The 23,814-nt window shown below is 47.2% G+C and overlaps 1 protein-coding gene across 1 annotated transcript; it reads left to right on the top strand.

Annotated features, from left to right (window-relative positions):
* Positions 1-423: 423 nt before the first annotated feature.
* Positions 424-23,814, top strand: CBLC (Cbl proto-oncogene C). Its single transcript, XM_083753837.1, has 12 exons — positions 424-449; positions 667-1,206; positions 5,106-5,252; positions 6,693-6,849; positions 9,764-9,885; positions 12,438-12,575; positions 13,893-13,980; positions 14,675-14,806; positions 19,158-19,343; positions 19,868-19,999; positions 21,450-21,605; positions 22,603-23,814. The coding sequence occupies exons 2-11, from the start codon at positions 872-874 to the stop codon at positions 21,576-21,578; spliced, it is 1,566 nt and encodes a 521-aa protein (XP_083609963.1). The 5' UTR covers positions 424-449; positions 667-871; the 3' UTR covers positions 21,579-21,605; positions 22,603-23,814.

Here is a 23,814-nt window from a genome sequence, read left to right on the forward strand (position 1 = left end):
GTACCACTGTACATACAATACAAAAATTTACATATATACAAACACAACATAAACACACCGTGAATATTGTTTTGTAATTTGTTCATCTATATGCATTTCATTTTTGTTATTCTACTTTCCTATATTTTTTTCTATACAATTTTTGCTCTACGTTTTCAAGATCTATTCTGCGTCTGCCAGGAGATTCACATTACCCGTGTACTTTTTAAGGTGTTCTTGAAATATGGCCCATTCCAATTATTCACTTTTCCTGTTGCGTTTCCTCTCAGGGACATCCCTTATTTCCACCGGAGAAATGTCGGAGGGTATGCATGCGGCCCTCGGAAGCTTGCACGGGAGCGAATGCGGCCCTGGGGGGGAGAGAGAGAGCTGCCGCACCCCTGCTGCGGCCTGCGCAACAACGCCCAGTGCACAATATGCAGCCGGCAAATATTCAGAGGCAGCGGGAGGTGAATAACCGGAGCACTTTTGCGTGTGTGGGGGGTGCTGAGGGTGAGTGTGCTATGCCCTGAGGCAAACGAACAAGCCTGCTCGGCGCAGGCATCAGCTTGTCCACTCCTGCTGCAAAACTCTCCCCCGTGTGTTGTGGCCAGCCCTGTGGTGTGTTGTCAAGGCCTCGCTCGCTCTCCGGCGCTGTTTGTTGTTTCCTTTTCAGGGGTTTGTCAGAGGTTTTTTCCTCCCCTCCACGTCTCAGCCCTGCTCTTTGGCTCTCTTTATTTCTCTACCTTTCCTCCCTCCTCCCTGCTTTCTGGGTGACGCAAGGCAGTGCCCGCTCAGAAACCTGCTAGCCTGGCTCCCAGGCTGGCACTGGGGAACTCCAGCAAAGGCTGGGCCTCGCCTTTCTCCGATTCCTTTCCTCCCCTCGACTGCCATGGAGACGCTTCCCGGGCCGTCCCGGCTCCCTCGCTGGATTTCGGCCCACCGCACCCTAGAGAAAGCTCTGCAGGGCTTGGCGAAGTTGCAACACCTGGTGGAGCAGCCTCGCCTGGGCCTCCGCAACAGCCCCCCTCACCTGCCCTACCTCCTGCCCCAGACGTACCAACACCTGAGGCTTGTTCGGGAACACTACGGGGCAGGTTTGGCCCAGCTCTGGGAAGAAACCTACTTTCGGGTCTTCCTCGCCAACTTGCTAGAGAAGATCAAGCAAGCCACCAGGCTCTTCAAGAGGGAGAAGGAACAGATCTTCCAGGAGGGCTCGGCTGCCAGGTAAACGTCAAGAAACGGGTCAAATCTTTGCACGTTAAAGAGGGTGAATCGTAAAATCGTAGAATTGTAGCATTGGAAAGGGACCACAAGCCTCATCTCGTCCAGCCCCCTGCAATGCAGGAATTTTTTGCTCAACACAGAACCCAAGACCCTGACATTGAGAGTCTCACGCTCTGCCAACAACAGAATTACCCTAGGTTCTGCAACATCTTCCTAGGCTGCCCCCATTTTCTGGGACAAGGGTGGTCGCCAGTGCTGGATTTGCCAGCGAGCGAAACTCTGTGATGCTTTAGGGCCTCCGATTATGCAGGGTCTCTAAAACAACAACAACAATCAGCTAAGCTTTCAAATATTGCAGGCTATCCAAGTGTCCCTATTTTCCAGGGACAATCCCAGATTTAGAGAAGATGTCCCGGTTTCTGATTTGATCCCAGAATGCCCCGCTTTTCCTTAGGACGTCCCTATTTTCATTGAAGAAATGTTGGAGGGTATGAAGTTATGTGACCGCCCCCCCCCCCCCAGGAAAGGAGATAAGTAAATATACAACTTTTAGAAGACATCTCAAGGCAGACCTGTATAGGGAAGGTTTTTTTAATGTTTTGTTATGTTTTTATATATGTTGGAAGCCACCCAGAGCGGCCAGGGCAGAGTATAAATGTTGCTGTTGTTGTTGTTGTTGTTGTTGTTGAATAGGATGTCCCTGTTTTCATCAGAGAAAGCTTGGAGGGTATGGTACTGCAATTATGTTTCAGCCGGCTTGTGAGCTTGCAAATGCGAAAGTTCATTATTTCTGTTTTCTGACGGAATAGCACACATTTTGGGGAAATAGTTAGTGCTGTGGGGTTCCTCCAATTTGACAAAGCTAAAGACCACCACCCCAAAGTATGGATTAGTCTGGCATTTCTGAACTGCAGCTCCCATCAGCACCAGCCAGCATGCCCAATGGTCAGGGATGGCGGCGGCTGTCATTCAGCAACATCTAGAGATCACCCCAGTGGCTCCCCCAGATTTAGATGCAAGGGCACGTTTTTCGCATCCCTTCCTTCCCAGGTTGCAAGCATGCTGGTGGAAGGCTACACCTGTTAGGTTTCTGCCTGGCTAAAACCCAGGTTTCTGGCCAGAAGGAGTTTTACAAACTTGCAATCCTGCTGGTGCTCTGGGATAAGGCAACACTGTTTCTATTGCCAGCTTCTTTCATGGCAAAAACCCTATGAAATAACAACCTGGCTTTGGCTCAATAGGTAGAGCATGAGACTCTTGATCTCAGGATTGTGGACACTGGGTTGGACTAGATGACCCTCATGGTCCCTTCCAACTCTTCAATTCTCGTATTCTACTAAACAATCTGACCAGGGCAGTTTGTTCCAAGTTCAAGAAAAAGCTGCATCGGTTGGATTTCTGCCTGTCACACGGCAGCTGTTAAGGGAAACAGAGTTTCTGCCATGGTAAAACACGGGGAATTATCATTTTTGCTAGTAATAATTATTACATTTATTACCTTCCCTTCACCAGCAGCTCCCAGGTGGGATACAGCAATTTAAAATTAAAAACGCTTAAAGCAGATTGCAATCACGGGAATAGGGTGGGCCTTGAAAGTACACATCTCAGGTGTGAAAGTCCTGGATTAAAAGTTGCAATAAAGGCTGTGGTTAGTTTAAGATCAAGTACACCTCGAAAGCTGGGGTAGATCAATATCATTTAGTCCCTGGGGCTCTTTTAGGCTTTGAAACATTGCAACCAGGGTGAGGAGAGAGGGCACAATTCTGTGCCTACATGGAAGGCATTTTTTAACACCAGGTCAGGAGAATCTGGACTGTGCCTGTAAATCCTGAGAAGGCAGAACAGAAGAAAATCTTGGACCTACGAGCCTTATATGCAAGAGGGGTGGAGGAGCGGTGTTTTTTTGTTTTATTTTATTCACTGAAAAATAAGAAAAGTACAAAATTGTGAGTGCACAGGGTAAAGTAAGACACAAAAAAGAAGAAACAAGAAATAGTACCCATGTAGAAAACAAAGCAGGACAACAACAAATATTGTGTACGTTACCCCCCCCCCCAAAAAAAGAGGGGAAATTCTTATTGTAGTTAACCAGACCTTATGGTATTTATAAAAACGAAATCCAAATATCGTTAAATTTGTTCATAGCATGCCTACGTTTGCACGCAACTTGTTCGTGCATAGTGAGTTTTTGTACATATCTTCAACCCAATCATTAAAGGGGAGCTGCATTTTTTAAAAAATCTCCCTCCAAGAGGGGCACTGCCAAATTTTAATTTAGATGCTGTGGCAGAAATGGCAACCAGGGTGGTGAATTGGGAGGGGGGGATGGCGGGCTGCGTACATTTAAATTTTCACACACACAACCAAAGAATCTGGGAACTGCGGTTCCTTAAGGGTGCTGGGAACTGTAGTTTTTTGAGGGAGGTGAGCTACAGTTCCCATGATACCTTTCAGAAGTGTGCTTTCAGAAGTGTACAGCCTCCGCCTGGTTTAACAACTTGACTGCAAAATTCGTCAGGGAATTATTTCATGCTAAGGTGTGCAGATCACGGGACTGATAGCAGCACAGGAGCAGGTGAAAGAAAACAGTTGGCCATTTCCCATCCACCTGCGGCCTCAGTGAGCTCTGTTTCCTCATTTATCAGCTGGTTGTTTAGTAACCAGTGCCTATCCCCTCCTGTTTTATAAGGCCACAATTGGACCTTATGAGTAAAAGTTTATTGCTGCCTTTTGAACCCATGAGCTGCAGCCTTTTGATCTACAGCAATCTGCAGATAATGTCCCTTTGTCTCATTCCCTCATGGCAGCCTGCTGTTAAAGGAACAGGAGCAGGCCAGGCCTGGATTTTTTCTGGCCGTTCGGCAACCCTGTTTGGACCCTGCTGAAGCCACTCACCCAGCCCTTCCCACCGCAACATATACCTAATGCACAAGCCCCAAGAGGCATCGAGGAGGAAAGCGCTTCACCTGTTATATTTCTGCCTGTTCTGCTGTTGTTAAACGACAACCCATACATTTTCCACATTTCCTCCATGTCCCCTGCAAAAAACCAAGCCCTAATGCCTGGCTGCTAGGTTGCTTCTTCTGTCCTGGCCGGGGCTTTGACAGAGGCACAGTTGAAATCCAACCGGTGAAGCTTTGCTGTCGTGAAACCTGAAGGGAAATCCGTTCAAAGCCCGTGCTGTTGAATTCTATTATTAGCAAGATGAGGCTGATTACTGCACGGTGTGGTTTTTATGAATGGCGTATTTCTGAACAGCTTCCAAGACTATGAGTCAAGGGGGGGGGGCAACTGGAATCATAGAACTACAGAGCGGGAAGCGATCCCAAGGGTCATCTAGGAATATCGACCGAAGTATGCATGAGAGGTGGCCATCCAGCCTCTGCTTACAAACCTCCAGTGAAGGAGAGCCCACAACTGGCAACATTTATTTCAGATAAATTAGTGGTACCTCTGGTTACAGACGCTTCAGGTTAAAGACTCCGTTAACCCAGAAATAGTACCTTGGGTTAAGAACTTTACTTCAGGCTGAGAACAGAAATTGTGCGGCGGCAGCGGGAGGCCCCATTAGCGAAAGTGGTACCTCAGGTTAAGAACAGTTTCAGGTTAAGAATGGGCCTCCAGAACGAATTACGTTCTTAACCAGAGGTACCACTGTATTGTGAGAAGCAGGAAATGGCTTTATATTTCACACCCCCTGTGCCGATACTTCGTTGTGTTGTGTGTGCTTGTAAAAATTGCCTCCCCGGGCACCGCTGGTAAATGATTATCATTTGTGCCTACAGCTAAGGCCAGTTGTGTGTGTGTGATTGATTGATTGATTGATTGATTGATTGATTGATTGACTGACTGACTGACTGGCTGGTTGGCCTTCCCCATTTCCCCTTCTCTTGCTGCAGGAGGAATCTCACCAAGCTGTCCCTGATCTTTAGCCACATGTTGGCCGAACTGCAGGCTTTGTTCCCCGATGGGCAGGACCGCGGCAGCACCTACCAGCTCAGCAAGCCTGAGGCCCAGACCTTTTGGAGGGAGACGTGGGGATCAAGGTAGGACCCTCCCTGCGGGTTGCTCGGGCTTGGTACAAACATTCTACTCTTTCTACTTCAACACACCAGTGCCAGATTTAAAAAGGTAAAGGGACCCCTGACCACTAGGTCCAGTCGTGGCCAACTCTGGGGTTCCGGCACTCATCTCGCTTTATTGGCCAAGGGAGCCGGCCTACAGCTTCCAGGTCATGTGGCCAGCATGACTAAGCCGCTTTTGGCGAACCAGAGCAGCGCATGGAAATGCCGTTTACCTTCCCGCCGGAGCGGTACCTATTTATCTACTTGTACTGGTGTGCTTTCGAACTGCTAGGTTGGCAGGAGCAGGGACCGAGCAACAGGAGCTCACCCCGTCACGGGGATTCGAACCGCCGACCTTCTGATTGGCAAGTCCTAGGCTCTGTGGTTTAACCCACAGCGTCACCCGTATAAGCTAAACAAGCTATAGCTTAGGGCCCCACTCTCTTGGGGGGGGGGGAATTAAAGGGGAAAAACCTGGATGTACATTTCCAAAATATAAGATAAAAACAAATAAAATAAAACCTACATACAGCAACATTTTTGTGTTGCGTAGGCTCCTAGGATGTAAGTCATGCGTCCCGCCTGCTCGCCTCATCCCTAAAATATCACTGGTTTGCTCATTTCTATATATAGGGTGCCTACGTTCTGCTATTTATAATTATTAGTAGTTTGCATCATATATTACACCTATTATTATTACGTGTTATAGCAAGTTTCTGGAGACTAGATTGTAAGTCTTTGTAAATTGTGTTTCTAAAGGAACTTTTGTTATTGCCAAATGCCAATGAGTTTACATTATTACATTTGTTATGAATAAAAGTCATTTTAAGTTAGAGCTTAATAACTATTTCACTATTAATAGACTATTATTTCACTATTAATATACTGGGACGCGGGTGGCGCTGTGGGTTAAACCACAGAGCCTTGGACTTGCCGATCAGAAAGTTGGCGGTTCGAATCCCCATGACGGGGTGAGCTCCCATTGCTCATTTCCAGCTCCTGCCAACCTAGCAGTTCGAAAGCATGTCAAAGTGCAAGTAGATAAGAGTTTTGAGCCTTTCTCAACCTGTGGGTCCCCAGGTGTTGTTTGGCTACAACTCCCATCATCCCTAGATGGCAAGGCCAGAGCTCAGGGATGATGAGAGTTGTAGTCCATCAACATGTGGGGACCCACATGTTGAGAACCGCTGTTTTAAGAGAACCCCGGTTCCCCTCACAGACCTACAGTTCCCAGAGTTTCCTTGTGAGGAGAGATTGAATGCTAAACCACTCTGGGGATTGTAGCTCCCTTCACAGTCCGTGGCTCCCATAATTCTTTGGGGGAAGCCATGTGTAGCGAAAGTGACATCGTCTGGGCATGTTCCAATTGGCCAGTGACCCTCCTTAATCTGAATTTGGCCTCACCCTTTCATTTCTCTGCAGGAGCCTCGTATCCTGGTCTGAATTTCGGGAAGGACTCGATCGGGTCCACCCTGTGGATCCCGGCCCAATGGCCTTAGCCCTGAGATCCACCATCGACCTCACCTGCAATGGGCACATCTCCGTATTCGAGTTTGACATTTTCACCCGCCTCTTTCAGGTACACCTGGGGAGTTGGTGGGACCCTGGAAATGGTTTTAACCCTGAAAACGAAACATCTTGCCCTCTTCACCTTCAAAAGAAACAAAATCGGAATACTTGGGGAGGGAAAACAGAAATCTGTTTATTTTATATTGATTTACTGTTTTATCAAAATGAAAAATCAAACGCAAAACAGAATCATCATTTTGCAAAATATAACATTTTATTAATTTTCCAACAATAATAAAAAACAATAATATTCACAATTAACAATTTCAACCATAAATCTTAATTGACTTCCCTCCACCGCCCCTCCTGGTTCCATTATTTTACTCTTACTCATGCACGTCCTTAAAATCTTATATTCTTAATAATCTAATTTTTAACCTTATTCATCTTATTACAAGTGACTTTTAAAAGTTCAAATAATGTATAAACCTATAGACAAAGCTCACAAGGTTATGCTTTAAACATTTCCCTTGTTTAAAAAAAAGAAAGGAAAAACCAATGTCCTTTTGGGTTTCATATTGTCTAATATGTCCTGCATAGTTCACTAGATTATTTTACCAATCTTCTTTATCTTCTTTGGCTGTGGCTTCTTCCTTCTATGGCCGGTCTTGGCCTGTCATCCACTCTCAGGTGCAGGTTATTTTGCAAAATATTGAAGCAGGGACAAAGAATTGGGTGTGGAGGGTGTAGACAGCAGTAATACATTCCAGGCTTTTGATATAATAGAAAGTCTATGAAATAAAAACAAACACTCTTAACATGGATATCTGTTATCCCTCCCTGGACAGGGGGGGAGGAAGTTTAACGCTGAAAATGAAACGTTTTGCTCTGCTTTGACTCCTCACATTCAAAATAAGCAATGTCGGAATACTTGGGCACGGAAATGTATTTGTTTTAAAGCATTTACAAACTGCTTAGCATTTAAAAACAAAAGAAAACTCCAAATGGTGTACAATAGTGAAACAAAAAAAAATATTTAAAACAAAAATACAACATAAAACCAAGAAGACAATAATATAATGGTACAGTGGTACCTCGGGTTACATACGCTTCAGGTTACAGACTCTGCTAACCCAGAAATAGTGCTTCAGGTTAAGAACTTTGCTTCAGGATAAGAACAGAAATTGTGCTCCGGCGGCGCGGTGGCAGAGGGAGGCCCCATTAGCTAAAGTGGTGCTTCAGGTTAAGAATGGTTTCAGGTTAAGAACGGACCTCCAGAATGAATTAAGTACTTAACCCAAGGTACCACTGTATATATATATTTTAAAAACCCAGAATAGGAATATAGGGGGTGCAAACACGGAAAATGGGGGCTGATGATATGAATCAGAGGAACGGCAGGGCTAATTTTAGGAAAACTGCTCTTGGTGGTCCTATTTTATCTCCATTTCCAGTTGTCATGCAACCCCCCCCCCAAGTTTGCTATTAGAGGGAATATGGCACACGTATTCTGTTGTGTTGCCTGTGGCCTTTATATGTTCAGTGAGGGGAGGTGTTTTTGCTTTAAAAAAACCCTGAACGCACTTCCTCCCTGCACCTTTGCAAAATTAAACCGAGCCAAGAGATGGAAACTTTGGCTCCTTACCCACCTCTGCTGACCCCCCTCTGCTATCACCACCCATGCAGGGCAGCCTTGAGTGAGCGATGGACGCACACCAGCCACATCCTGCCCTGTGGTCAGCAGCTCTCCTTGCAAGAGGCGCGAAAAACGCAAACGGTGCACACAAGACAAAGATCTTCCATGGAGGGGTGTGGAGGAAGGGAGGGGGGACGGATGTCGTGAAGGAGGCAGCTGGTTGTTTGTCAGGTGGAGCCGGCAGCCCTCTGACCCATTTGCAAAGCTCTCGTTGAAAGCTTCCTGCAAGTCAGTTCTCCCTTCCTTCCAAATACTGCGTCCTATATTCTGAGATATCAAGAAAAAAGCACACCAAGAACTCAGGCCAATGTAAGTTTCAGTAGTGGGAGTGGTCCCTACTCACAAATCAATAATCAATAGTAACAAAAACTAATCCATTCAAAAGTATATAGGGAAAAAACCAATTTAAAATACAGGTTAAAATGCAATTTAAAATGCAGCCTCATTTGGGAGCTCCAAAATTTTGTCATTTGTGGACCTTAAGGTCCTCTGCGTGGCATACCAGGAGAGGCGGTCCCGTATGATGCGAGTTGTAGTCCCAAAACAGCTGGAGAAACCCTGGACTAGACAGACCTTTGGTCTGATATAGAAGGACTTTTCTTATATCAGAGGTAGGGAATGTGGTCCTCTGGACCTCTTTCTCTGGCCCCCAGGGCTCTTTGCAGGCTGCACCTCCTCTCTAGTCAAACTCCCTGCTTTGCATCCTCTGTGAGTGCTTTTGCCTGTGTTATGTACTGAGTTGAATAGGATCCAAAATGCAGCAGTCTGATCGGTCCTAGAACAATAGGCTCCAGAATGCAGCAGCCTGATTGGTCCACAGGAGCCACGCAATCCAGCTCCAGGTGGAAGTGAATCTGCGACCTGATTGGCCTACAAGTGAATCCCGGAATTAGCCAATCACGTGGGGCCCATTGTGTAAATAATGTATATAAAGCAGGCATTCTGGGGGAACTTTCATTCCTCCTCACACTATGAGCTCAATAAAGAGCATGAAATCCACTCTCGACTCCAAGTATATTTCAGCCTGCCTGGAAATGCCCCCTTAATAATACCCGGATGGAGGACAACGTGTGTGTAGATCTAAGTCTACTCCGGAAGGGAAAATTTGCATCTTTTGCTCTGCCCACTTTGCCCATGGCTCCACCCATCACCCGCATGTGGCCCCTGGAAGGTTTATCCAGAAGGGGATTTGGCACTCAGGCTGAAACAGGTTCTCCGCCCCCCTCTCTTACATTTATAACGGCTCCCGGCCGCTTGCTAATGCCTCTCTCTGCTCCCTCCCCTGCAGCCTTGGCCGACATTGCTCAAGAACTGGACGTACCTCGCGGTCACGCACCCAGGGTACATGGCTTTCCTCACCTACGACGAAGTGAAGGCGCGCCTGCAGGCTTACACCAACAAGCCCGGCAGGTAAGATGGCTCCCTTGAGTGGTTCTACACCATCAGGCCTCCTTGCATCACTTGAGAACTGGTTTTCTCAGGGACCCTCCAGTTTTTATTCCAGTTCGCTTGCACAAAGTGTACGCGGCGGTTAGACCAGCTCCATTCTTTCTCAAGCCTTTGTTCAGATTTGTTTATGGGGCAGTTATACAATAAGGAGCGTCTGTCCCGAATTCATTCCTTTTTTTATGTATAATTTTTTTGTCATATCATTTTCAACAGTAATTAAACATACTTTTACATATTATTCAAATTTTTGACTTCCATCAATCCTGTCTGAATATTTCCCAATCTAATCTCTCAGTATGCATTTCTTATCTTCCTTATTACATTTCAAACTCATAACCAATATCTCTATCTTTTTCTACTCTGTAACACTTCGTATATTTCTCCTTACAAAACTTCTTGTAGTCCTACTAGCATAATTTGTTGATTACAGTTGCTCTTCAAATAATTCATATACTTCTTCCAATCTTCTGTAAATCGCTGGTCCCGCAGGTTTCGAATCCTTCCTGTCATTTTGTCCAACTCTGCATAGTCCATCAATTTTGTCTGCCGTTCTTCTTTCGTCGGAATTTCTTCTTGCTTCCATTTCTGGGCTAACAATACTCTTGCCACAGTTGTTGCATATAAAAACAATTTAACATCTTGCCTATTAATGTCCAGAAGTAAAAATGCTTCTGGTTTTTTTTAAAAAATGTATATTTCAACATATTTCAGCATTCTTTCCTGATATGCTAGTGGGCCGAGGTGTAGTGGTCTGGGGTCACGGGAGGGCCAAAATCCCCTTTCCACTTCTGCAGTGGGGTCCCTGCCTCTAGCTTCCTGGAGGCGCCCAGCCAGAATGAATGGGGAGATATCCAGCCACTAAGAAGTCTTCTCGCCCTTTGTGCTGATTGGAACCAATCGGAGTGAAAGGAGACGAGTCGGCCATTGAGGACGGGCTCCTGGGGTCACCCTGGAGAGGAGATGCAGGAGCAACACTGATGCAGTGTTGGAGATGCAGGAGTTGTGGCTCTGTATGCTCCCAAGCTAACTGTTTAGGAACGCTGGAAAACACAAGAGGTTTGGGGTTCAAGATAATGCTGACTTCTGTCACATACAATGGAACTTCGAGGAAAATGCAACTTAAGGTTTGAATAACTCCACATTGTGTGCATTCCTGGGCTCCTTGTAGGATTTGTGAGATATTTACACAATTTCCTGCTGATTGTTCATTCATCCTCCATTTTTCTCATTGCTTTCCTAACCTCAAAAGTCCAGTGTTGTTTTGGGGGTTTGGGGACTGGTGTGGTGGTGGTGGATTAATTGCATTGGAGCGACAGTGTGCCCTAATGTGCTCTAATTGCCCAAATCTAAAATCCTGCCTTGCTCTGGAATCCCTTGACAAACGAGGCACCTTCAGCGAGCAAAGGGAGGAGGAGGAGGTGTGGCTGTCCAACCCCAAGCAAGGACATTACTGCTCAGTGGTTAGAGCACCTTCTTTGCATGTCAAAAGTCCCTGGTTCAATTCGTGGCAACTCCAGGTAGACTACTACTTGGAACACAGGAAAATTTCCTTAAATCAAATTGGAACATTGGTCCATCTAGTATTGTCTACACTGACTGGCAGCGGCTGTTTTGCATTTCATCCAGGGGCTTATTATTATTATTATTATTATTATTATTATTATTATTATACTGTCCTATACCCAGAGGTCCTCAGGGCAATTCAAAGAACAAAATCAAAATACAAATCCCCAAAATATATAATCAAAATAAAAACACCCCCCCCAAAAAACCCACATTTTAAAAGGGCATAGGAAGTCAATCAGATCAGCCAAAGGCCTGGTTAAAATGGAACATTTTTGCCTGGCACCTAAAGGTATAAAATGAAAGCACCAGGTGAACTTCCCTGGGAAGAGCATTCCACATATGGGGAGCCACTGCAGAAAAGGCCCCGTTCTTGTGTTGCCACCCTCCAGACCTCTCGAGGAGGCGGCACATGAAGAAGGGCCTCGGAAGATGATCCCAGGGTCCGGGTAGGTTCATATGGAAAGAGGCAGTCCTTGAGATATTGCAGTCCTGAGCCTTTTAAGGCGTTATAGGTCAAAACCATCACTTTGAATTGGGCCCGGAAACTAATTGGCAGCCAGTGTGGTCAGACCAGGATTGGTGTCATATGCTGAAATCTGCAAGGCAGTTGCCCTAACCACTGAGCCATGCTCCTTTCCCCCCAGATAAGTCCTGCAGAGCTTCAGTGGGCAGCACTGAGCTAGGTGGACAAAGGCTCTGACTTGGTATCAGGGAGTTTTCTGAGGACCCCTAGCAGATGCCAGCCAACGCCCCCCCCACCAGCTACCGCTTAAATGCTCCCAGCTAAAAATGCTTCTAGATCACCTCCCTCTGTGAAACTCCCCAAGCCACCCCCTTCCAGGTCTCTTCCACCCCAGTTTGACAACCGCCATTCCGTTTGTGCCGCCAGTTCTTAACTGCTGTATTGCCACGCTATTGACCTCTCGCTGGGTCTCTCTCCATCTCAGCTATATTTTCCGCCTGAGCTGCACCAGGCTGGGCCAGTGGGCCATCGGCTACGTGACGGAAGATGGGAGCATCTTGCAAACCATCCCACAGAACAAGCCCCTCTTCCAGGCGCTGATTGACGGACGCAAGGAGGGCTTGTAGGTGATGGGGATTGGCAGTGGGGATGTGGTGGGGCCAGAGTTGCGGGTGTTCTATTATTGTTACTGATTTTATATTACAGTGGTACCTCGGGTTACATACGCTTCAGGTTACAGACTCCGCTAAAAAGAAATAGTGCTTCAGGTTAAGAACTTTGCTTCAGAATGAGAAGAGAAATCGTGCTACGGCAGCAGTAGGAGGCCCCATTAGCTAAAGTGGTGCTTCAGGTTAAGAACAGATTCAGGCAGTGGCGTAGTGTGGGGGGTGCAAGGGGGGCCGGCCGCACTGGGAGCAACATCTGGGGGTTAGGGTTAGGGGGCGCAAATCCATGGGTTAGGGGGCACAAATCCACGGGTTAGGGGGCGCAAATCCACGGGTTAGGGGGCGCAAATTACTTGCCTTGCCCCGGGTGCTGACAACCCACGCTACGCCACTGGATTCAGGTTAAGAACAGACCTCCGGAACAAATTAAGTACTTAACCCAAGGTACCACTGTATGTATGTGTATGTATATATATATATATATATGTATTTCTAGCTGGGTTTCCCCAGCCACTCTGGACAGTTTTCAACAGAATATTAAAATACAATAATCCATTAAACATTAAAAGCTCCCCTAAACAAGGCTGCCTTCAGATGTCTTCTAAAAGTCTGGTAGTTGTTGTTCTCTTTGACATCTGGTGGGAGGGCGTTCCACAGTGCGGGCGCCAACACCGAGAAGGCCCTCTGCCTGGTTCCCTGTAGCCTGGCTTCTCGCAGGGAGGGAACCGCCAGAAGGCCCTTGGCGCTGGACCTCAGTGTCTGGGTAGAACGATGGGGTTGGAGACGCTCCTTCAGGTATACTGGACGGAGGCCGTTTAGGGCTTTAAAGGTCAGCACCAACACTTTGAATTGTGCTTGGAAACGTAGTGGGAGCCAATGTAGGTCTTTCAAGACCAGTGTTATGTGGTCTTGGTGGCCACTCCCAGTCACAAGTCTAGCTGCCGCATTCTCGATCAGTTGTAGTTTCTGGGTCACCTTCAGAGGTAGCCCCACATAGAGCGCATTGCACTAGTCCAATTTATATTATTTCTTTATATTTATATACCACCTTTCGTCCAAGTAGCAAAAAGTGTATTCATTTTTATGCAAACTTCCCCCCAAATATGCAAATTTGCAAACATGGTTCGGTGAGCAAGCTGCAGAGCAAAATTCAGATCACTGCACACATTTTTGTGTTTCGGTTCACATGGTGTTTTTTTGGGAAGGGGCGGATTTGTTAAATTCGGCTTCAGGCAAGACCTGGATTGAATTTCTACCTCATCCCCCTTCTGCAGCTATCTGTATGCTGATGGGAAGAATGCAAATCCGGATCTGGCCGAGTTGACGGAGGTGTCATCCCAAAATCGAATCCAGGTCTCGCAAGTAAGTCTCCTTGTTCTCTTCCCTCAACCTGAGCAGGTCGCTAAGACTTTAAAATTAAGTGCTCCAAGTATAGGGACAACAGGATCATCAAATGCCTGGTTTCCAGCCCCCATATCTACAGCTTCTAGGTGGGTCCCACCTGGAGACTCAGCTACAATAGTAAAGAAACAGCAATTTGAATGTGCTATCAACATGCAACACCAGATGGCGCCAGAGAGCAGAAAAATTTAAAAATGTGATTTTCCATAGAGATTTTTTTAACTCTTTTGTTAAAATGATCTAATTTCTGACTTATGTATAGCACGGGGGGCGGGTTTCCTGTGTTTAGATCCACCCAGGATAAGGGGACTTTTGGGTACTGACACCTTGTTTGTGGCCTACCACTCCCTGGAGAAATCCACCTGGCACCACTTTCTTCCTCTTTAACATTTAAAATGGCAGGTTAAAACTATTGCGTTTCACCAGACCTTTGGTGGAAAACAGTGCATGCCTATCCCTAGCTTTCCCCTCTCCCAAATGTACCCTCCAAACAACCCTGTGAGGTAGTTTAGGCTGAGAGGCAGCGACCTCAGCTTCAGGGTTCAGTGAGGATTGGTACATTCGTCTCCGAGTTCAGTGCTCCAACCATTAAGCCACACTGCCTCTCATTCTCTCAAGTCGCCATCCCATGCCCCTTTCTCTGCTCTTCCCGCAGGAGCAGTTTGAACTCTACTGCCAGGTGGGCTCCACCTTCCAGCTCTGCAAGATCTGCGCCGAGAATGATAAGGATGTCCGCATCCAGCCTTGTGGCCATCTCCTCTGCCGGGGCTGCCTCAACACATGGCAGGTGAGGGCCCGATCCCTGACCTTTCCCAGGCCCCTGCCCCTTCGCCCTGCCTGGCTGGGCCTCACTGCCTTATGCAAGCAGCTGCTTCTTTTGTGAACTACCAGCTTACTGTCTCCTCGCCCTTTCCTTGACCCTCAGCCACTCTTAATGCCATTCCACGTTCAGCATTATGCCGCTTTTAAGAGTCGTGGCTTCCCTCCAAAGAATCTTGAGAGCTGTAGTTTGTAAAAGGTGTTGAGGGTTGTTTGGAGACCCTTATTCCCCTTCCTGAAACTACAGTTCCTCAGAGTGGTTTAACAGTCGGTCCCTCTCCCCAGGGGACTCTGGGAATTTTAGTTCTGTAGGCAAATATGACAGTGTTCTCAAAGCTACTAACATGAGTTTGACCAAACTATGGGAGGCAGTGGAAGACAGGAGTGCCTGGAGTGCTCTGGTCCATGGGGTCACGAAGAGTCGGACACGACTAAATGACTAAAAAGCAACAACAACAGGCGAATAGGGGCCTCCTCTCAGCACCCTTAAGGTAAAGGGACCCCTGACCATTAGGTCCAGTCGTGGCCGACTCTGGGGTTGCGGCGCTCATCTCGCTTTATTGGCCGAGGGAGCCAGCGTACAGCTTCCGGGTCATGTGGCCAGCATGACTAAGCCGCTTCTGGCGAACCAGAGCAGCGCACGGAAACTCCGTTTACCTTCCCGCCGGAGCAGTACCTATTTATCTACTTGCACTTTGACGTGCTTTCGAACTGCTAGGTTGGCAGGAGAAGGGAGCCAGCAACAGGAGCTGACCCTGCCGTGGGGATTCGAACCACCATCCTTCTGATCGGCAAGTCCTAGGCTCTGTGGTTTAACCCACAGCGCCACCCGCGTCCCTTCTCAGCACCCTTAACAAAAATATATCACTATAGGAATTGTGCTGAGAGTTGTTAGGAGGCCTCCATTCCCCTCCCAGAACTACAGTTCCCAGAGTTCCCTGTGAAGGAGGGACCATCTGTTAAACCGGTCAGCGGGCAAGGTCGTTCTGTGACAAGCAAACTAAAGTTCCCAGGATTCTTTGGAGGAAGCAATGCTTTTTGGCAAAAGACTGGATGGTGTGGCTGAGCCCCTTGTTGTTTTCCTTGATGTGCTCCACAAAATGAACTGTCCCATCCCCAGCTGGTTCCTCCCTCCATTCCTCTGCTTCCAACCAGCCCATAATACTGATTCCATCTTGCTTAAGTGTTCATACAGTCAGTACAGTGGTACCTTGGTTCTCAAACTTAATCTGTTCCGGAAGTGCATTCCAAAACCAAGGTGCACTTTCCCATAGAAAGTAATGCAAAATGGATTAATCCATTCTAGACTTTTAAAAATGACCCCTAAAACAGCAATTTAACATGAATTTTACTTTCTAACGAGACCATTGATCCATAAAATGAAAGCAATAAAAAATGTACTGCCGTCACACAATCCGTCAATCAGTAGCTGAACTGGGTTCCACACAGTCACAAAAAAAGAGACGCAAAAACAAAAATGCAAAAACTCACAGGCCTCAGTGTAACACTCAAATTGGAAGCATAACACTCAAAACGTAGCACGTTCGGCCTCCGAAAAAAGTTTGCAAACCGGAACACTTACTTCTGGGTTTGCAGTGTTTGGGTTCCAAGTTGTTTGAGTACCAAGGCGTTTGAGAACCAAGGTACCACTGTAGAAGGATGGGGAACTTGCTGATCTCCAGTTGTGGCCAAACTCTGACTACCATCAGCCCCAGCCAGCATGGTCACTGGTCAGGGATGATGGGATCTGTACTCCACCATCGTCTGCAGAGCTTCAGGTTCTCTATCCCTGGTTTGCTATTTCTAAATGCGTCTTCTTCGTTTTATATCTCTATCTACGTATCTCCATTTTGAAATACGGCCCTGAGTTTGTAATCTAACCCCCGGACCGCTCGTCAAGCTTCCATAAATCATTAAGAAAATCGTTTGAGACTGGAGACGGCAGTACAGGGAGTTGACAAGTTCATCCGCCACACATCTGGATTTATCAGTTCCATCAGTCTTAATGGCCCATTTGCATGAGACAGTTCATTAGGATCCCTCTCGCTCTCTTAATTCTCCTCAGCACATTTCGGAGATAAGCTGCTCCTTATCGTTCAGCAGCATAAACCAATTCTCTGGCCCATCGTATTTTAACAAACTCGGAGACCGTGTGTCTCTCTCTTACAGTCAGGGAGTCAGATTTAAACAAGGGACTGTGTAGTTCAAATTCCCACACAGCCACAACCCTTAGGTGCCTGATTTGGGCATGTCACTGCCTCCTAGCCTCACAAGGGGTGATAAAAGAGAGCGCAAACCACAAACACCATAAAGGAGAGAAAACACTAAAAAAAAAACTCAACCCAGTGAAGACTGAGCGTGCTCAGTATTTTGTTGTTGTTTAGTCGTGTCCGACTCTTCGTGACCCCCTGGACCAGAGCACGCCAGGCACTCCTGTCTTCCATTGCCTCCCGCAGTTTGGTCAAACTCATGCTGGTAGCTTCGAGAACACTGTCCAACCATCTTGTCCTCTGTCATCTCTTTGCATCCTCCATCTTTCCCAACATCAGGGTCTTTTCCAGGGAGTCTTCTCTTCTCATGAGGTGGCCAAAGTATTGGAGCCTCAGCTTCAGGATCTGTCCTTCCAGTGATCACTCAGGGCTGATTTTATTAAGAATGGATAGGTTTGATCTTCTTGCAGTCCATGGGACTCTTGAGAGTCTCCTCCAGCACCATAATTCAAAAGCATCAATTCTTCGGCGATCAGCCTTCTTTATGGTCCAGCTCTCACTTCCATACATCACTACTTGGAAAACCATAGCTTGAACTATATGGGCCTTTGTTGGCAAAGTATTTACTCAGTATTTACTGTTTATTTATTGCATATATTTCCCCACCTCTTTCTCTAAGCAGCTCAAGGGGAACCCAGCCAGATGGGCGGGGTATAAATAATAAAATTATTATTACTGAGGCCTCCCTCCTCATCTGATTCCCCACAGCAACCTTGCAAGGTATGTTGGGCTGAGATAGGCAGTGGTCACCCAGTGAGCTTCATGCCCAAGTGGGGATTTGAACCCTGGTCCCTCCCAGGTCCTAGTCCGAAACTCTAACCACTACACTATGCTGCCTCTCTGTAGCCTCAGCAGTCAGGGAATGCTGACTTGACAGTGGGGGAATTACAACCCGAGGGAATGGAATGGTGCGATTAGAATCCGGGACAGCAGGGCTCCATGCAGCAACACTTTGTTGAAGTTCCCAGTTCTTAACACTGTTCACATGTGTTGCAAAAGCACATCAGCTGCTGCACTCTCTTCTGCCACTGTTACTACCCGCCTTTTTGGGCAAAAGTGGGGCAAATCTGCCTAAATCGGTTCCTCTCTGTTTCTCAACTTTGCAGCCTTAAATCCTGTTCCCCATATTTCCATAACAATTCGCGACTGCTTTATTTAAAACAAAAAACTCATGAAAATTCACCAGCGTTTTATGTGAAGTTCTCCAAATTTGCTTGTATGCAATTCTACGTAATATGCACATTTTCACAATGCAGCTTTCCTTAATATCATGTGGATTTTTGGGGAGATTAGCTATTATTCTTGCTAGATGGCCCAGTACGTTTCCGAGCACAATTCAAAGTGTTGGTGCTGACCTTTAAAGCCCTAAACAGCCTCGGCCCAGTATACCTGAAGGAGCGTCTCCACCTCCATTATTCATCCTGGACTCTGAGGTCCAGCTCTAAGGGCTATCTGGCAGTTTCCTCACTGCGAGAAGTGAGGTTGCAGGAAACCAGGCAGAGGGCCTTCTTGGTGGTGGCGCCTGCCCTGTGGAACGCCCCCCCATCAGATGTCAACAACTATCTGACTTTTAGAAGACATCTGAAGGCAGCCCTGTTTAAGGAAGTTTTAATTCTGATGTTTTATCGCCTTATTATTATTATTATTATTATTATTATTATTATTATCATTAATTCTGTTGGGAGCCACCCAGAGTGGCTGGGGAAACTCAGCCAGATGGGCAGGGTATTAATAATAATAATAATAATAATAATAATAATAATAATAATAATGCTCCCTTCCAACTCCGCAACCCTATAATTCCATCATTATTTTCACTAATACATGCAATTTAAAAAATGCACATTATCCCAGCATTTTTGGTACATGTTACTTGGCTGTAAAATTCAGAAAGGGGCCTGTTTTAATGGGAGGTCTGTGTGTGAATTATGTAGATTCGCCTTTATCAGCTACCTGGACAGGATTCCACCTCCCAACTCCCCTTTTGGGTGCACAGCTGCCCTTGACAGCAGCCTGGCAAATTCTAACTCAGCCTTCTCTGTCCCCTAGCTCTCCGAAGCTCATACCTGCCCCTTCTGTCGCCGGGAGATCTGGGGCCACGAAGACATCCTCATTGACGCCTTCAGCTACAAAGAAGACAGCAGTGCCAGCCTGGAGGACGAGGGGGACGAGGGGGATTTGGAAGACGTGGAGGTGGTGCTTCAGGAACTGGCCATGATGCGCCAGGAGAAAGAGGTTGGTATAACAAGGTGCAATACTGGCCGGGGCGGGGTGGGGAGTGCAGCTTATGGGGCAAGATCCGGATTAGAAAAATGTTGGAATGAAATTACATGGCTTTAGTAGAAATGATATAAGGAGTTAAGTACAAATAAGTTTTATGGTATTAATGGTAAGATAAGGTTAAAATGAATTAAGATAATTATATAACAGAAAACAGAGAAAGATGGAATGGATTTGCTGAAATAATTAACAACTAGAATACAAAAAAGGGAGGTGTGAGGAGGTCGATGAAACAAGTAAATGAAAGACAAAGAAATGGAAAAATTGGATGTGTTTTCAACTGTTTTTGCTTTTATTTTTGTTTTGGATGTATTGGGGGTTTTTGTGTTTTTGTGTATTGTAATGTGTTGAATTGTTTTGTTTAATTTTTTAATATTTTTTTCTTTCTTCTTTCTGTAATCTTTAAACTTTTAATAATTTTTTTTAAAAAAAGAAGATCTGGATTAATTCTGCCCTTCCCCTTCTGCACCAACCCTCAGCTCCAGGCAGCAAATGCTGCCCCATCTCTGTGCGCCACCGCCAAGTTGCAAACCTCGGCTAAACCACCAGTGCCACCTCGGTTAAACATGCAGAGGCAGAAGAAGACCCCCCTACCCACTCCCGACTACCAGGTGAGTGGTACCCAGTTCTTAAGTTTTGCTCTTTCTCTCTCTCTCTCTCAACACCAGGCAAAGGAGCATTTTCCTTTACCCAGTGCATACAGTTAAACTGCGGAACTCCAATTTGGATGGTTTGAAAAGACGATTGGGGCACATTCATGGAGGAGAGAGGGCCATTGGGGGCTGCTAACTATGAGGGCTATGCACTTGCCTCCATCGCTGGAGGCAAGCCGAAGGAGGAAACAAACCCCACGTTTTCTGGCCTTAAGCTTTTCCTTAGATTCTTCTGAAACCACTGGAAACCACAGGAGAAGACTCTGGTGCTTGGATTCTGCTAGCTCAGTGTTTCCCAATCTCGGGCCTCCAGCTGCTTTTTTGGACTACAATTCCCATCACCCCTGATGACTGGTCTCGCTAGCTAGGGATGATGGGAGTTGTAGTCTGAAAACAGCTGGCGACCCAAGTCTGGGAAACACTGAACTAGAGGGTTCCCCGAAGCTTATCTGGTTGGCCACTGTGAGAACGGGATGCTGGACTGGATGGGGCAATTGGCCTCATCCGGCAAGCTATTCTTGCATTTTATGTGGAGTGGGAGGTGCAAGGGATGTCCTGGACCAGGGGTCCCCAAACTAAGGCCCGTGGGCCGGATAAGGCCAGAGGGACTCATTTATCTGGCCCGCGGCCCGCTGCTGCCATCTACTCTTACCGGCGCTTGTGCTGTGCGGCTGCCCACTTCCGGGTCGGAGGAGCACCAGAAATAGCTTGTGCGCATGCGCAAGCATTATTTGCACATGTGCAAGTGTTATTTCCGGTGCACATCCAGTTCGGAGGAGGCCCGTGCACATGCGCACAAGTTGTTTCCGGTGCTCCTCTGACCCGTAAGTGTGCCAGAAATAGCGTGTGCGCACGCGTATGGGCACGCACTCCCCCACCCTCCAGCCCGCTGCGCAATCAGCGCTGGAGACACTGGCCCAAAGCCCAAGTTTGCTGACCCCTGTCTCTCGGGGGCCCAAAGACAATTTAAAGGGGGAAAATACCTGGATGTACATTTCCAAAATATAAGATAAAAAACAAATAAAATAAAACCTACATACAGCAACAGTGTTTTGTGTTGTTGTAGGCTCCTAGGATGTAAGTCATGGGCCCCGCCTGCTAGCCTGCTCCCTAAAATATCACTAGTTTGCTCATTTCTATGTATAGGGTGCCTACATTCTGCATGGACTGGTTGCATGGCAACATGTGCAAATGGCTTTACATACCGGTACCTATTAGGTCCATAAATTACCATAGAGCATATATTCAACACCAAAAGCAGCGACAATTTGTTGTTGGCAAAGGACAGCTGGACATATAAAGGGCTCCATCCCCTTCAATAGCTTAGGGCCTCATCAAACCAGCCTTGCCATGAGTTCTAAACTTCATTGGCGGCCAGCTGATGCCAACTCTTTGACTCTCTGCCCAGGCCTCCTCCTCTGGCCACTGGATGCTTCATCGCCCCTTACCAAGTCTCCCCCAGGGCAGCCCCCCTTCAGCAGCGCCCTGGGACACCCTGGCAACTTCGCCGTTTCCTGGGGAGCAGCAGCTGAGCTGATTGTGGCTGAGACGGCAGCAGAGACGGGTAAGAGACATCGCCAGCAGATTAATCAACCAGAGACTGGAGTTGATTGACTGAGGAGGGAAGGTTAGGCCGATGGCATATGAATATCACAGGAGAATATGAGACCCGTGTGCTGAATCAAAGCTCCACCTAGTGAAGAGCAGAATGAAAAAGGACAGTGGGAGGAGAAAGGGGGGAAGAGGGAAGGGAGAAATCTGAAAGGCCCTCTCTGCTATCGGAGCAATGTCTGTTGGTGGAAGGGTGCAAGCTTCATAAGTTACACAGAGTCCTTCAGCAGAACCTGTTCCAACCAGCTATGGGTGGCCTTGGGTAAGCATCCATCTTCTGGCTTCAGCCACCTCGCAGGATCGTTGTGCAGCAGCTGAAACGCACCCCCAAGCTGCTTGGAGGAGGGGGGTGGGAGAACCCCACTGCAGTTTTTCAGTATATATTTTTTTAAATGCTTCCTTCGTTTGCCCCTCATCAACAACCCAGTAAGCTTGGTCAGGCTGAAAGAGAGTGACTTTGAGCTGCTGGAGCCAGGCAGGGTGCAACAAGGATCTCTGCAGGGTATGCAGGTTCATGCCCCCCCCCCAAAGATCCTGTGCCCAGGGCCACGGGACCCCCTCCTAGCCCCTTCACGCTACACCACTGAGATAGGGTATGTGGGTCTTTTCTGCCTTTTTATCCTCTCAACAACCCTGTGAGGTAGGTTGGGCTAAGATAGCCATTGGCCCGAGGTCACCAACAGAGCTTCATGACTGAGACCCCCGGGTAAAGGGCGGGATATAAATTCTAATAATAATAATAATTAATAATAATGGCTGCGTGGGGATTTGAACCCTGGTCTCCCAGGTCCTAGTCCAACACTCTAACCACTAAGCCACGCTGGCTCTCTAGGGTGCTCCTGGCCAGGCAGTGCCTCCTTTACCCGACTCCAAAGCTTCCGCCCTCTCCAGAGCCAACAGAAGCAGCCAGAAGGCTAGATGTCGCCTAACCCGTTTTTGTGTTTGCACAGCTGATGCCATCTGCAACGCACAATCTGCTCCGCTGTCCCTCTGCCTCCGGCATCCCATCGCCAGCCTGGATTGCGTCCATTGGGGGCAGCAGCCACACAAGACTGAACTTTCCATCGTACTGGTTGTCACCCACTCTGCTGCTCCCTGTTTTTCCCAGGAGGAAAGACGGGTTTGCTCCTCTGCAACTCTTTGCCTCGCAGCCTTCAACCACACAGACTTCCCCTGCTGAGGACGAAGGACAGAGCCAAGTGGATCCTCTGTATTTTTCAGCGACTCCTGGGTGCCTTTTCAGACGGGTACCGGTTTTCCCAGGAGAACGGCACAACCTCCGCAAACCACATCACACAGACAGACACTCCTGCCAGCAGAAAGTCGCTCAGCACTCAAAGCATCACTGCTGGGAAACAGCTATTTCCCGCTCCTGCTGATGCATCACAAGAACCTCCTCCTTTCCTTGTGAGAATGGCAGTGGTGCTCATGCCGCGGGCTCTGACTGGACAGTGTCCATGCCGTCATCGCCCCATCCCATTCCTTGCCTAGCTGCGTCATTGTTTGGCAGGCTGCTGGTTTTTGTAAATTGCTCTGATGTCTTGTTTTTTCCTTTTGGGTGCAAACTCAGAAGGAAGGGTCCAAAAATTTTTTTTCAAACCTTCTGAGGCTAGGGTTGAATCTGGCCTGTGTTACAAGTGGTAAAGAGTTAGCTTTGGTTAGCATTTCAATCTAGCTGTGTGTGCATGATCCTTTTCTTGGTTGGATGGATGCTGTGTTAGCCACATCCACAAGGTGGTGTCAACACTCAAGTGATAGAGGCAGCGAATACCACAACTTGAAGTTCGAACTTGTGTACACACACACACACTTGTGCACTTCTAGGGCATTTCCAGACTACTGCTGCTTCTAAGTGGGGTTCATTCTCATGCCCGCAAATGCAGGTTGCACTTCTAAAAACGATTGGGCTGCTGTTTTGCAGCAGTTTTGCTTCCCCCAAAATCAGATTTTATTGCAATAAGGAAAATGATAGGGAAAATGTCCTTGTAAAGTGTGAGGTGACGATTGCTTGACCTGACGTTGTGCAAACTCCCCTCAAACCAATCAGAATGTATACTCGGTAAATATACATGTTGTCTAACCTCCTTGCAAACCTTGTGCAAACAAATCAGGATGAAAGTGTAATAAACAGGTCGCCTGGAAGCGACCAGAGTCTCCTTTCA

This window comes from Podarcis gaigeae (assembly GCF_964106915.1).
Source record: "Podarcis gaigeae genome assembly, chromosome: 8".
NCBI lineage: Eukaryota > Metazoa > Chordata > Lepidosauria > Squamata > Lacertidae > Podarcis > Podarcis gaigeae.

Bases quoted from the DNA above. Each gene is read 5' to 3' on its own strand.
- CBLC (XM_083753837.1), top strand. From the start codon at position 872: ATGGAGACGCTTCCCGGGCCGTCCCGGCTCCCTCGCTGGATTTCGGCC. The intron at 13,981-14,674 runs GTAAGTCTCCTT...CTCTTCCCGCAG, and splicing joins ATCGAATCCAGGTCTCGCAA to GAGCAGTTTGAACTCTACTG. The intron at 20,000-21,449 runs GTGAGTGGTACC...CTCTCTGCCCAG, and splicing joins TACCCACTCCCGACTACCAG to GCCTCCTCCTCTGGCCACTG.